The 13,821-nt window shown below is 38.7% G+C and overlaps 10 protein-coding genes across 10 annotated transcripts; 6 read left to right on the top strand and 4 right to left on the bottom strand.

The window, feature by feature from the left end:
* Positions 1-206: 206 nt before the first annotated feature.
* SPOG_01534 (autophagy C terminal domain family protein) lies at positions 207-752 on the top strand (the record flags this gene model as incomplete). The annotated part of the gene is made up of 1 exon (XM_013170222.1): positions 207-752. One exon carries the CDS (start codon positions 207-209, stop codon positions 750-752), a length of 546 nt encoding a protein of 181 aa, XP_013025676.1.
* A 462-nt stretch (positions 753-1,214) lies between these two features.
* On the top strand, positions 1,215-1,586 carry SPOG_01533 (prefoldin subunit 4; the record flags this gene model as incomplete). Its single annotated transcript, XM_013170221.1, has 1 exon — positions 1,215-1,586. The coding sequence occupies one exon, from the start codon at positions 1,215-1,217 to the stop codon at positions 1,584-1,586; it is 372 nt and encodes a 123-aa protein (XP_013025675.1).
* Positions 1,587-1,757: 171 nt separating this feature from the next.
* On the top strand, positions 1,758-2,507 carry SPOG_01532 (rab GTPase binding protein; the record flags this gene model as incomplete). The annotated part of the gene is made up of 1 exon (XM_013170220.1): positions 1,758-2,507. The coding sequence occupies one exon, from the start codon at positions 1,758-1,760 to the stop codon at positions 2,505-2,507; it is 750 nt and encodes a 249-aa protein (XP_013025674.1).
* A 62-nt stretch (positions 2,508-2,569) lies between these two features.
* Positions 2,570-5,024, bottom strand: SPOG_01531 (protein phosphatase regulatory subunit Pab1). Its single transcript, XM_013170219.1, has 4 exons — positions 4,780-5,024; positions 4,694-4,734; positions 3,344-4,632; positions 2,570-3,296 (listed from the first exon to the last, which is right to left on the bottom strand). The coding sequence occupies exons 1-4, from the start codon at positions 4,821-4,823 to the stop codon at positions 3,273-3,275; spliced, it is 1,398 nt and encodes a 465-aa protein (XP_013025673.1). The 5' UTR covers positions 4,824-5,024; the 3' UTR covers positions 2,570-3,272.
* Positions 4,579-8,643, top strand: SPOG_01529 (folylpolyglutamate synthase). The gene has a single exon (XM_013170217.1). It carries the CDS (start codon positions 7,037-7,039, stop codon positions 8,285-8,287), a length of 1,251 nt encoding a protein of 416 aa, XP_013025671.1. The 5' UTR covers positions 4,579-7,036; the 3' UTR covers positions 8,288-8,643.
* On the bottom strand, positions 5,474-6,787 carry SPOG_01530 (zinc finger protein Yth1). Its single transcript, XM_013170218.1, has 3 exons — positions 6,022-6,787; positions 5,685-5,975; positions 5,474-5,630 (listed from the first exon to the last, which is right to left on the bottom strand). The coding sequence occupies exons 1-3, from the start codon at positions 6,189-6,191 to the stop codon at positions 5,579-5,581; spliced, it is 513 nt and encodes a 170-aa protein (XP_013025672.1). The 5' UTR covers positions 6,192-6,787; the 3' UTR covers positions 5,474-5,578.
* SPOG_01527 (sensor for misfolded ER glycoproteins Yos9) lies at positions 6,837-10,482 on the bottom strand. The gene is made up of 3 exons (XM_013170215.1): positions 10,352-10,482; positions 10,033-10,296; positions 6,837-9,934 (listed from the first exon to the last, which is right to left on the bottom strand). The coding sequence occupies exons 1-3, from the start codon at positions 10,427-10,429 to the stop codon at positions 9,347-9,349; spliced, it is 930 nt and encodes a 309-aa protein (XP_013025669.1). The 5' UTR covers positions 10,430-10,482; the 3' UTR covers positions 6,837-9,346.
* SPOG_01528 (prefoldin subunit 2) lies at positions 8,668-9,661 on the top strand. Its single transcript, XM_013170216.1, has 4 exons — positions 8,668-8,740; positions 8,778-8,868; positions 8,918-9,041; positions 9,095-9,661. Exons 1-4 carry the CDS (start codon positions 8,713-8,715, stop codon positions 9,194-9,196), a joined length of 345 nt encoding a protein of 114 aa, XP_013025670.1. The 5' UTR covers positions 8,668-8,712; the 3' UTR covers positions 9,197-9,661.
* Positions 10,483-10,631: 149 nt separating the features above from the next.
* SPOG_01526 (U4/U6 X U5 tri-snRNP complex subunit Prp4 family protein) lies at positions 10,632-12,370 on the top strand. The gene is made up of 2 exons (XM_013170214.1): positions 10,632-10,696; positions 10,752-12,370. Exons 1-2 carry the CDS (start codon positions 10,657-10,659, stop codon positions 12,113-12,115), a joined length of 1,404 nt encoding a protein of 467 aa, XP_013025668.1. The 5' UTR covers positions 10,632-10,656; the 3' UTR covers positions 12,116-12,370.
* On the bottom strand, positions 12,341-13,765 carry SPOG_01525 (iron-sulfur cluster assembly scaffold protein Isu1). The gene has a single exon (XM_013170213.1). The coding sequence runs from the start codon at positions 13,558-13,560 to the stop codon at positions 12,973-12,975; it is 588 nt and encodes a 195-aa protein (XP_013025667.1). The 5' UTR covers positions 13,561-13,765; the 3' UTR covers positions 12,341-12,972.
* Positions 13,766-13,821: the final 56 nt, after the last annotated feature.

Genomic DNA, 13,821 nt, shown 5'->3' with positions numbered 1-13,821 from the left:
TTCCATTTATGCGTGCTTTGGTGAAAAAAAAAAAAACAAAAACAAAAAAAAGGCTTTAGAAAACCGACTTTTAGAAAAACAGGATTCTTGCGTCTTGCGTCTATGGACTTTCTCTTCCCTGCTCTTTGATATTCGATTTTTTGCTTTTCTGTCTGAAAACGCAGAAATTACTTTTGAAACACTTCGTGATGCATAAATCTGGCAAAATGACAGTGTCCGCAATTAGTTTTCAACAACATCTTCTCCAATTGATTCCTACATTCACGAATCGAGGTATCTTATGTGAATTGGTGGAAGTTTTTGAACCAATATTACAACTTCAATGGCAAGCGAAGCCATATAGCGACGAGAAAACATCCTTTGAAGAAGATGAAAGCGAAATGATTTATGTACTGCCAGACGTGTCTGTGCAAGCTTGGATTCGCTTTTCGCCATCCTTCCAGGTCCCTCAATTTTTCTTTCAGCTGTATTCCAATGGCTGTTTTCCTCTCACAAAGCTTGAAAATGTTACTGCTCTCCTCCGTCCAGAAAATAGAGAGTTGGCTATGGACGCTTTGGCGATTGGAGATTGTCCTGCTTCAAATGGCATTGCTTGGTACGTTCATCCATGCTGCACACAAACCTTTTTCCAAACTGCCCAAGTTTCCAAACAAGATACTTCTTACTTGCCAATGTGGATCCTTTATATCCACCGATTGCTCTCTCCAATTACCACTCCGATGATAGAAGCGCTTGATGACAAGTCTTCTTAATTGGCTTTCTTCTCTTCTTGTGAACCATTTTTTTTGTTTCCATTGAAACCATTTTGTCCTTTCGATAGGTTGCTGATGATACATACAGGATTGCTGGACATGACTGCATATCAAAGATGATTCCCAATTACCGTTCCGTTCAAAATGAATGGATTTCTTAAAAATGATTCTTACTTTACTAAAAACTCACCGACGCCCAGACTTTGCAAGTTAATTATGCTACATGGATGAGCAACAACTCGAGTAAGTTCATTTTTTTGCACAGTAAAAAGTAATTATAAGAAGAATCATTCTAGATGTTTCTTATTAATTAATCGAGTCTACTTAGGTCGTCTTTTTTCCCTGATTACTCTTGTTAGAATGGACGACTTTTTTCACCATTCATTCTGTCCTCATCCAAACGACCGTTTCATCTTATTCACGATTTGCGATAGAAAACTGACACAAATCTAGTAAAATAAAATGGAACAAATTCCAGTTTTAGCTCAAGATCAACATAACTTGAATGAGTTTTCTGTTTTGCATTCTAGAAGAGCTGTTCAGGAACTCGAGCTCAAAGATATTAGGACTCAAATAGAGGACGTTGTCGACGCCAAAAATGAATGTGAGCTTTTAGATGAAGATGATGTGGATCAGATTCCATTAATCAAGATTGGTGATGCTTTTTTTCAAGTCTCTTTGGATACCTTGAATGAAGAGCTTGAACAGTCAGAATCCAAGTTGGAAAAGCAAACTGAAGAACTAGAGTCTCATATGGAATTGGATCATTCACGTATTCAAGAGCTGAAAAGCGTTCTCTACGCAAAGTTCCATGACCAGATTAATCTTGACTAAATTTCGTTGGTGGAATTATTGCAAGTGAGAGAAGCTTTCTGCAATCTTCACGACAAAAAAAAAACTGATTTAATTTTATTATATTTTCAAATCAATTCCAAAAACTTTCACTAAAAATCAGCTTTCTGTCTACCTCCTTCCTTTGCTGGACCTGGTCCTTCAACTACCAAAATGAACGAGGACTACAACATTGAAGCAGATGCCGAATTAGGACGAACTACATTTGAGGATGACAATCTTCTTAAGCAAAATACACCTATATCAAAACCTATGAGCCCCAGACTGCATGCTCGTCGTGCTTCTATGCAAGAGACAACTTGGACAATTAAAGACTCTTTCCACGTAACTACAAAAGATGTCGTACAACGATGTATACATACTTTAATTCCTACGACGAATTTCTTTGACGTTATCGATGATAGACCTGATTTATATGGTCCTTTTTGGATAACAACAACTGTTGTCCAAGCATTGTTTTTTTCCAATTCCATCACTGACTATGTGCGCCATCTCACGGGCTTGATAGACGCCCCTTATTCCATTGGTAAGCTGGTCTCTGCAGCTTCAATCATTTACGGATATACTGCCATTGCTGCAGCCATACTTTGGGGGTTCTTGGTTTGGAACAAGTGCAATCCAAAATTACTCGATTGTGTATGCATATATGGTTACGCCAATATCAGCTGGCTTCCTGTTTCTTTGATGACTCCTCCTTTTGGACTATTGTCTTCTTTCGTATCTCACATCGTAAAATGGATATTGACATCTGTCGGTCTGGGTATCTCACTTCTCTTTCTTGTCCGAAACTTGTATCCTGTTTGTCAACAGGCGGGAACGTATTTCTGTAAGCTTTCCATAGCTGGAATTATCGTCCTTCATATTTTACTTGCAATAACTCTGCAACTTATTTTTTTTAAATAACTGGACGAATTCTTGTCTTTCTCTTTATCTAAACCTTACTTTAATGTTAATGTTGATGAAAATTATAACATAGCTCTGCGTCAAAAATAGTTTGTTTGTTGCACTGAATTTTATTTATCCATAAAACTTAGCTTTCAAGATGTGTACATCATTCTCTGAGCACGCATCAACAACCTGCTTCAACAATCACTCCTAGGAGAATTTTCATTACGAGTATGAATTAAAAAATGATAGCTTGTATCATACTCATTCATTGAACACCCCCCTTTTGTTTTTCCCTTCATGGGTACTTTTCCAATAACTACTGGAACATTCAACTCCTCGTTCTTTTATCTATCAAGAACTCCAGAAATAATAACATCCTTTTATATAAAACTTTGAGGATTATTCTTCATTGAACAAACATCTTTCGTTTGAATTTGTAGCAACAAAAGCAGTTGCACCTGCCATCATCATTATATTGATCTCTTAGAAGAAAAAAAATAAGTTAAAGATATTGCGCAGAGCAATATTCTTAAAAAGGGAAAAAAGGGAGAGCAAAAGGGAAAATACAAACGAAGATATTATCATTAGTCCTAAAAGTTTTACTTCCCATCATTAATCGTTGATCAAACACATGTAACAAAATACAAATCCGTTAAAATTGGTTATTAGACAAATGAGCAAATAAAAGACAAACTTGACTTTCTATCTCCGTCTAATAACAAACGTGCCCATGAGATTGCAAATATCAAAAGAAATAAGACAGAGTTACACATTGACATCTTAGAGCTTGCTAAATACAAACAACTAAAATAATTGTTAGCGAAATAATTTACAGAGGAAGTCAAACGTACATTATTCGTTGCAGCAATAGCAACGGAGTCTTCAAAAGGATGCCAGCTGGCGTGCAAAATCTTCTTATTGTAATCAAGTTGATCGGGGTCAAGTCCAATTGATGCGGAGCCCATGGGAGCAGGTGCCCTGGAATCCCAATCGTTATTTTTGATAGAATTTAGTTTAACGGTAGAGCTTGCGGCTGATTTCCTAGCTCGAAAAGCAGCCTTGTCTGCCTGTAAAACAACTTGATCTTCATCGCCAAGTTTAGAGCTATCTGTAGGATAAATACCAAAATTGTTACTGTAACTTCCTGACAAAGCATGCTTTCCATCTCCAGAGAACGTGCATTCAAATTTGTCAAAAATACAGTCATTTTCATAAAGATCACAAAGTTTTGATCTCAAGACATCGTGAAGAGGAATCGTTTTCACTGGCATCTTTTCCATATTTATATCCCAAATCTTTAATGATAAATAGTCTCTAGATAAAATATAACGGCCATCTTGCGAGAACTTGATGTCTGAAATGCTAGAAATGATTTCAGAAAAAAAGCTCTTCGAGTCCTGATCTCCTTGATCTTCGAAAAGCTTTGTATGATTATCACAAAGAGCGGACTGACGAAGATCTAAAAGTTTAATATTACCTTTGCTACTACTGTACATTAGATGGTTACAATTGATTGGGTGAAACTCGGCACTGGTAATGACTTCTGTCAGCTCTTCCATGTTATCAGGCTTAATGTCCACAATATTGAAAGAATGGTCTGATATGCCCAAGTTCCATAGATTGATGCGAAGGTCATCTGCTGAAATGTAGGTCTCAGCATCAGAGTTCACGCTGATGGAGTTGATGTGATAGGCATGGGCATTGGAATACACTCTACGAGGATATGCAGCAACAATCGTATCATGATGGCTGAGGCGAGGAAGTTTTAGCTGCATTGGTACGGTAAAGGGCTTCAGCAAAGGGCGAGGGTGACGAAACTCGTCAGAAAGGTTGTTTTCTGCAACAACCTTCAGGTTTTTTTCATAAAGCTTCCATAACTTAATCGTTTTGTCGTTCGTTGAAAGCAAAAAGTGTGCTCGATTCGTTCGACGACACCAACGAATCTTGTTGATTTTTTCTTCAATTTCTAGCGACTTTAAGTAGTCGAATTCTGGTTCATGACTTTGAAATTCCGTAAAAAACTTGTATTCGCAACCTTTTTTGGAATGATTTCGTTCAAATAATACTACTCGTCCCCCTTTATCACCCGTTGCAAGGTAATCTCCTGTATGATCAAATTCTACCGCTGAAATAATATCAGCTTCACAAATGAGTTAGCTATGTTGAAAACTCATGCCTTTTTGCGCTTATCCAATTCATACCTTCTGTGATGTCCTCAACATCACCCTTGTCGCCAAAACATCTAACCAAGTTAGTAATCCATCATCTGCTTCCAATTTTTACATACTGGGCAAATCTCCATTGATCCGATAAATCTTCTGATTCGTCCATCGTCTTCACAGCCTGGCTTTCCTTTACTTTTTCGTTCTGACCTGTTCCTTCACCAATTTTCGTCGTTCTCGAGAATTATAATCTCAAATTTCAAAGGGTATCTCTATACCGTCTTTCTTGTTTTTAATCAAGATGTTTATTAAAGATTCTTAACTTTCAATGGCAATTCTTCACCTTGGTTCGAAATTCCTTGGTGGTACGTACTAAAGTAAAAATCTCACTCCCCCCTCACGGGAAGCCTGAAAGGGTAAGTATGTCTTGTGGCAGATTTGAAAAATGTTTCTATTCTATTTGGTTTAAATTTTTTTAAGGAATCGATTGAAGGGTCATTTGCCCTATATCTGGATGGTTCCAGAGGTATTGTTGCTAATGTTGTTTTTTCACTACGAAGGTAAACAAAGCCAGTTTCACAAAGGAAAGCTGCCAAAGGGAAAGGGAATTTTGCAGAGGATGCGACACGAGAATTTTTTACTTTCTTCTTTGTTTAGGTTTCATAAGGGCTACCGAGCTTCTTTTCAATAGGAACGCTTGCTATACAAGTTCTTTACGAACCAAGAGAAGAGATTCAAGCTTTTTTTTATAAAATTTTTTGTTTTACGATAGTTTTCTAGACGTTTGTGGGTTTTTACATGACTTGAATTTGAAGCCTTGAGGATTTAATATTTCAGCCCTTTTGGACAAATGGGAATCAAATTGTATTATCATCAACAGGGCTAATATACACACGAAAAAGCTCTTCATTCCAATCTTTCTCATTAATAATCTTTTCGTCTCTGAGGAGGATGAGGTGGATCCACATGCTTCGGACTGAATTGCGTTAGTATTGTATTCATAAGATTCTCGGATTCCCAAATCACTTACTGAGGATCAGGACAATTGGGACCTGAGGGGCAGAATCCTGATAAGTATCGTTCACATATTTTTGGTTTTCGTACATGTTTTCCACGGCAGACGGGACCTAATGGGCAAAAACCCATGTTGTACCAAGCACATACACCAACTTGCTTACTAGGATCTAAATGAAGATACAGACATTCTTCTCCATTAGAGCACCATCCCCTCTCTGCGTAAAAATGGCACGGTGGCATTTTCTTTAAATTATACTCATGCAGAAAGTCACATTGCTCTCCCTTCTTACAGAGACCGCGAAGCCTATGATTTCATTAATATCCAAAACCTTTAGTGAAAAAAAAACTACCAATGCTTGCAAACCACGCTGCCCATCTTGGAGCCCGATTCGCGGCCATGCAGTGAATGAAGCTTTCCCGCTTCGCCAAACTCGAAATTTCGGGCTAAATAATCATCAAATCGAAATGTTACTGAGGAAAAATCAGCTGCAATCGCTTTTTCCTTAATATAATCCGTCATTTTGGCTGACTGGGGAAATCGCTAACGACAGGTCAGGTCTCTCATGTCTACCTTCGCTCACAGGTCCTCACGAGGAAAATGACATTCCGTTGAAAATCTCAAAGATATTTTATGAAACGCATGTTTATAGTTGTAGAAAGGAGCTCGCTCCCTTCCTACCTCTAGGTCTTCATCAATTCGTGTTCTCCTCCTACAGTCTATACCATGACATTGAACAGCTTTCTGTTAAAAACCAGGAAAAAATAAAAGAAATGCAGAGAATATATGAGAAATTAGTCAATATTTCGGTTTCTCTCCCTGCACTTTAAGACTTGCTGCTGGGAGCATTTGGTTTCCTGAAGATGAATTGACTTCTAGAGACTATTAGAAGTTTCATTATGAATAAATTTTAGACGAGCCATCTCTATTATAATGGAATAAAATACCGCAGATTGAGTTTCCCTTTTTTACTACTTTCCTACTGACCTTAGACTTGGAAACCAGTTCTTTTAACGAGAATTCATGCAAACATTCGAAGGGTAGTTCTCATTCTATTCCATCTGGAAAAATTTCTCTTTTTCTCTTATTTACGTGTAATTTTACTACGGTTCCTCTTTGTAGATCCCCCAGCTTCAAGAAAGGACTTCATATAGAAGAGAAAGGAACGTTTAGAATTCGATTCATTCAGTCTATTGAATATCTATTTAATTTTAAATTAAGAACTGTTAAAATATCCTTTTGATCGGGATCTTGTGTTTCAAGAATCTGGCATTTCATCAAGTTAGAACATTCGTGGAGGCTAATTTCCTTCGTTACTGAATTTTTCACTGGTTGATTTACTCAATTCGTCTTCTTCTTATCGAAACATGCCAATTCAGCTTGGATTGCAGCGTATGGTTCAACTCCTAAAGCATTTGGGAAATCCTCATGAGACTTTTTGTGCTATTCAAGTTGCCGGAACAAATGGAAAAGGAAGTATTTGCAGCTATATATATACAACCTTGTTACAAGCAGCCATAAAGACTGGTCGATATACTAGTCCGCACTTTTTTGAGCCTAGGGATACCATTCATATGAATGGCCGAGCCGCAAGTAAAGAAATGTTTGAAACCTGTTATAAGCGGGTCATGGAGATCGATAAACGCTTTGGTACCAATGCGACCGAATTTGAGCTCTTGACAGCTACTGCTTTCGAATGCTTTTGTCAAGCTGGTGTACGGGTGGCTGTGATTGAGACAGGTTTAGGAGGTAGATTAGACGCTACAAATGTATTTGAATCACCTTTGTTATCTGTGATTTCTCGGATTGGTAAAGATCATGAAGCCTTTCTCGGAAATACACTGGAAGCGATCGCTCGAGAGAAAGGAGGAATCTTCCGCGAGAACGTCCCTTGTGTCATTGATATAACTAATAAATCTAGTGTGCTAAGAGAGCTTGAAAAAGTTGCTCAAGAAGTTCACGCTGGACCTGTTTATTTAGCTTCAGCAAAGGAGACAAATCAGGCTCAGACTTGGAGTGTCACAAGCCCCTCTTGGGGAACGAATGATTTCCAGACTTCTTTGAATGGTTCTTATCAAGGTGCTAATGTTGCTTGCGGTGTATATGCTTTGGATGTGCTAACGGCTTCCTTCCCATTAATGATTCCTCATGCACAGAACGGAATAAAAAACACTATTTGGCCTGGAAGATTAGATTTTCGAGAGATTCCGGGTGTGGGAAAGGTTTTGTTTGATGGAGCCCACAATCAAGATGCGGCCATAGAACTGGCCAACTTTGTGAATCTCCAACGAGAAAAGAATGCTACCAAGTCAGTCTCTTGGATGGTAGCTTTCACGAATAGTAAAGATGCAAAGTCCATTTTAGATTCACTAGTTCATCCAGGGGACACGGTCTATGTTACCCAATTTTCTTCCGTACATGGGATGCCTTGGATTCAATCTATGGATTCTAAAGTGATTCAAGAATATTTATCCAAGAAACAGATTCGAACCATACTCGTTGATCCAAAAAATAAAAAAGAATCATTGTGTTCTGCAGGAAGTCAAAATCCTCTTAGTGTTGTTTGTGGAAGTCTTTATTTACTCGGCGACATGTACAAAATTCTCAATTTGGAGTAATGCGATACGAAATTAAAATACGAATAACATTTAATCTCTAAGGAGCGATTATTCTTTCATGAAGAAAAATGATTGCTTTTCTATAGAGGATTTTTGGTGAGATATATAATATAAATATGGTATATATCACGTATAATTTTTATGTGTTCGTAAATGGTGAGGGTTCTTTTTCCAATAGAAACATTACTTTGATTATACTTCATTATAATCCTTTTTATTTCACGCTTTCGTCCATCAACCAAATATTTATCTAATATGATTTGCATTCAAATCAGTGTTTACTAACGATCCTTTGTTCATTCAGCTCGTAACATATTTCTAAGGGTGCACTAAACATTTATCGAGATCGGTTTACCACGCTAATTGAATGTGAGTGTGTGTACGTGGACGCAACAAGCATTTGCAAAAATCCATCATCTGAAAGAATGACCGAGCAGATTAGTCGACAACAGTGTATGTTGGAAGTGAAATCTGTGTATCTAACGATTAGATTTGCAAAACCAGTATAACGCGTACAAGTCGCAATTGCAACAGATTGCACAAAAGATTGTCGATTTAGAAACAGACGCTGATGAACACAAGTAAGGGAACACTCACCAGAGGATGAGCAAGGCTAATTAAATCGACTAGGCTGGTAAATGAGACCTTAAAACCCTTAAATAAAGATCGCCGTTGTTTTCGCATGATTCACGGCGTCTTGGTCGAGCAGACTGTAGAAACAGTTATGCCTGCGTTACAAACGAATCAAGAAGGAGTAAGTGAATAGGAAATGCTTAGATATTTGGTCAAATACTAACGCATGAAAAGATTCAAAAAGCAATGGATGCCCTGCTCGAACAATACAAGGAGCTTGAAGCGGAGTTTTCAAAGTTTCAAAAAGACAACAAAATTCAAGTTGTTCGACAATAAAAGAAATTCATACCACTGCATGAAATCTAGTTCTGCGTCTGACGGTTTAACTCAGAGAATTGTATATAGAGGTGATAGAGCGAAGAGAACATGAAATGATTATGCAAGTTTTCTATTACGAAATTCAAAAGACACAATTGAAAGGTAATATTATAGTTCTTCTTGTGCATCGGAAGGATTGCTTGTTGGTTGCACTGACCGACCTACATATACTTCCGCATCAGTATTCGTTTTCGTAGGGCTGCGAGCACTGGTCTCTGCAGACGCTTGCGATTTTATGCTAGCGGCATGAACGTAATTATCTGATCCCGTGTAAATACGGTAGCAGACGATGTTTTCAGAAGGACTATCATCTACGGGTTGAAAAGCTTTATGCTTGCATAAAGCAGGTACATGGATCTTCATGGAATAAAAGCAGCTAGACACTTCCTGATACTGAGACACCCTTGGAGTCGAGTCGTCGTCTTCACATTCATAATTTAAGACTACAGTGCGTGGCTTATTTGTAACGTCGCAGTTCGTTCCGTTGTAATACGTAGTTTGTAAATAGGCTTTTCCTTCATCATATTTAACCATCAATTGCTCTTCCGAAAGCTGTTGACTTTCATTTTGTGAAGAAGCTTTTCCAAGAAAATATAAGGGTTCTATAATGGGTATTATGGATTCAGGGGAAGGCTCCAAGTGATATTGGCGAGCAAATTGATTGTGTACATAGTCATATGTCCAGTAACCGCGATTCTGTAAGTTTTGTGTGAGCATTAATTACCAAGAAAATAAGAATGCGAATACAATGAATCTTGGCTCTCAATTCAACTGTCCCTTGTGATAATTCTTACCCCTACTACGACGAGTTCGTTGAGTGTTTGTAATGCTGACAATCCTTGTTTCCTTAATTCATCAATGTCATGCGCAGGCTGCTCTAGCGGTGACTTTTGCTCTATAGCTGTCATATTGGGATAAATACAGAAATACTCTTCGTTTCCTGAGCGAAGACGCGTCCAAAGCTTTTCATTAGACAACTGACTTTTCAATTCGTCCATTTTGCTTATTGTAATAACATCAGGACTCCATTCAAAGGAAAATTTAGGATAAGAAAATGCCTTTTGGAGAACAATGTCAGCAAACGCTGCCTTTTTAATGTTTACAGAAACTTACATCCTTCCAATTGAAAATTGAAGAGTAAACAGAGGACACAAAGCTTAAAAGAAACGTATAAAAGGCCACTTTTCTCATTCTTTCGACCCTCTCTTTCCTACCTAATCGTCTATGAACTCACTACGTTGGTGTAGCATCTCATAGTAAAAACAAGAGGTATAAGGATACGTTCGAGTATTATAATAAATACTTGCATATTATAATGATATTTCTTTATTGACCGTTATAAGGCAATAAGCTACCGCAATCCAACGTACCATTATCTTTACTTTGTCCCAAGAAATAACAGAAGGAAGAAAGGTAGCATGAGCACGAACAGTGGAGGCGTATATTTGCAGGATTTAGGTATGTTTGCAAGGATGAAAATTGAAATTTGCTTCATAGCTAACGATGTATGAAGAGACGCAGCAGAATCCGGAAGGAATTACACGATTCTCCAAAGACCAAGCAGCTTATTACGCGGAAAAGGAACAGGAAGAGCGTATACGAGCATTAAAAGTTCCCTATGAGGATGCGCGTGTGCGTGAGCTCTTGCGTGGATTCGGAGAACCGGTAACGTACTTTGCGGAAAATGCAGCATCAAGACGAGAACGATTGTTGCAATGGATGCTACAGCGTTCCTATGAGGGCCAGGGAGATATCCTCATGTCTACCGTTCAAGGAGACGAGGAAGATGAAGACGAGGAGCATGAAACCTATTCGGAAGGCAGTCAGGAATTATTAGAAGCTAGACGAAAAATGGCGCTGTACTCTCTTGAGAAGGCTAAGTCACGTTTGGATAAAGAACGAAAAGATTTTGAAGTTCCTGTGTCAGAAGTAATTCTTTCCGCTCGCTCTGCCGGTGATCATTATCGCAAAGTAGATGCCATGGGTTCGCAAGTGGGTGGAGAAAGGCCTATGTCTATCATTCGTTTCTGTCAAGATGGTGACACGTTTGCTACTGGTAGCTGGAGTGGACAAGTGAAGGTTTGGGATACCAAAGATCTCTCTCAGGTTCGTTTATATCGAGGCCATACTGACAAGGTCTCGGGATTAGACTGGCACCCTGACTGTACAACATGGGATGAAACCTCAGAAAAAATTTGCTTGGCCACAGGAGCGGCCGATAATTCAGTTTGTTTGTGGAACGGAAAACAATCTACACCAGTTTCACGATTAGATGGGCATTTGGCTCGTGTGCTTCGAGTAGCTTTTCATCCAAGCGGTGATTATTTGGCTTCTAGTTCTTTTGATACAACATGGCGACTGTGGGATGTTGCAACAGAGACCGAGTTACTCATGCAGGAGGGACATGCGGAAGGCATATTTTGCGTTGCCTGGCAGCCTGATGGATCCTTGCTCAGTTCAGGTGGAATGGACGCCATTGGGCGTGTATGGGATGTTCGATCTGGAAAGTCAATCATGGTTTTAGATGAACATATCCGTCATATTGTTTCCATGGATTGGTCGCCGAATGGATATCAACTGGCTACGGCTTCAGCAGATGATTCTGTTAAAATATGGGACCTTCGTAAAGTTTCGCTTTCTCAGACAATTCCGGCCCATTCCTCCCTCGTATCTGATGTTCGTTATGTACAGTCGGATAATGCGGTGCTTTTGCTATCCAGTGGATATGATGGGTGTGTGAAAATTTGGAATTCAACTACAGGAGCTCTCATAAAAAATTTAGTAGGCCATGAAGAAAAGGTCATGAGCGTGGACGGTCATGGCGACAAGTTGTTGTCGTCTGGATTTGATCGAACCATCAAAGTTTGGCACCCTTGAGATATCTCTAAAACATAAGTATGTCGCCGAAAACTGTATGTACATGTTCGTTTATTCACTCTTTTCTGTCAGGTTAAGCGTTCTTTTTGTTTTCTTTGGAATGGAATGGAATAGATCATTGTTATGAATTGTAATGTATATAGTATAAATGAAACCCGCTTACTTTTCTCTATGAAGTCAGCAATCCTACTACAAAGTCAATCAATACGTTTACAGATCTGCGTACAGACAATATCGAAGAAGCATCATTTGGCATTCATGAATAATTATTATTAGTATTTAATTTCTCCTAATGGGTGTCAAAAGTAGAAAGACAAAGGCACTTCCAACCAAATGCTGTTTTCACAACATATTTCAACATGATTCGATTCGACTAGCCTTGTAAGCACACCGATTCATAGGGTTATATTCGCACAAACTTATTGAAACGAATAAAACTTTCTCTTTTTTAAGGGAGATTCATAACAAAAGAAAGTAAAGTGTTGTAATTTTTCTTTATCTTCTCTTAACTAAGCAAACGAAGCAACAAATGCAACAAAAATCATATAGCAATGAAAAAGAAACCAATAATGAAAAAAAAAACAATCATTAAATACAGGAGGGGGGATGTGAACGCAAACCAATATGCACAAGGTAATTGTGTAATTGCCATAATGCTACTTTGTATCCAATTAACCATCACTTGGAGGAAACAGATTCAAAGCCAGCAACATTTTAATCATAAAATCGAGCAAATGGTTTATCAAAATAACATAAAAAACTTGACCGAAGAAAATAAACCCAAAAACTGACCAGCGAGAAGCGACGATTTGTCTACTCCATTAGACTTGACGATCAGCAACACCTAACATAAAAACTTAAGCAGCACCGGCAGCTTGAGCAGGTTTGGCAGCAGCGGCGGCATCATCCAAGCTCTTGGAGCGATAATTTTTAACAGCGCTCTTAATGGCGTCTTCAGCCAACATGGAGCAGTGTAGTTTAACAGGAGGCAAACTCAATTCCTTGGCGATTTGAGTGTTTTTGATTTTGGCAGCCTCTTCCAAGGTCAATCCCTTGACCATGGTAGTAACATAGGAAGAAGAAGCGATAGCACTTCCACAACCAAAAGTCTTGAATTTGACATCCTCAATGACACCGTCCTTGTTCACACGAATTGCAAGACGCATCACATCACCACAAGCAGGAGCACCCACTAGACCGACACCGACGTCAGCATCATTCTTGGGGAGGTTACCAACATTCCTTGGATTGTTGTAGTGATCCAAGACGTTCTTGTGGTACAAGCGACGAGGAGAAGAGAAGGAGGAAGGGGCAAAGATATTTGAGGCACCATTCATGTTAGCAAGACGGAGACCAGACAAGGAGCTGGCAACGCCAAGGCCAGCAAAACGCTGAGTTATTAAAGGGGAAACGCGGCCAACACTTTGGACACTGCGAGAAAACATTTTTATAAAAGATATGGTGAATGTAAGATGGAAATCCAACAGGAAAATCGTTTGAATTAGAGAATTCGGAACAAACGATGATATAGGTGCAAAATATAAAGTTGTAAACTTGAGTTTGTTCAAACTATTTCTTTTCCAAAGAAAAATCAAGTAATAGATTTCTTATTAATCTGTCTGTTTGGCAAAGGATAAAAACAGATCGCTCCCTCCCAAAATTTATCAGATGGCTGTTACCGATGGCGTTCCATTTCGTTATTTGAT

Source organism: Schizosaccharomyces cryophilus (genome assembly GCF_000004155.1).
Source record: "Schizosaccharomyces cryophilus OY26 unplaced genomic scaffold supercont4.8, whole genome shotgun sequence".
In the NCBI taxonomy this organism is placed as follows: domain Eukaryota; kingdom Fungi; phylum Ascomycota; class Schizosaccharomycetes; order Schizosaccharomycetales; family Schizosaccharomycetaceae; genus Schizosaccharomyces; species Schizosaccharomyces cryophilus.
The sequence above is the reverse complement of the archived record's forward strand: the minus strand, read 5'-3'. Positions and strand labels throughout refer to the sequence as shown.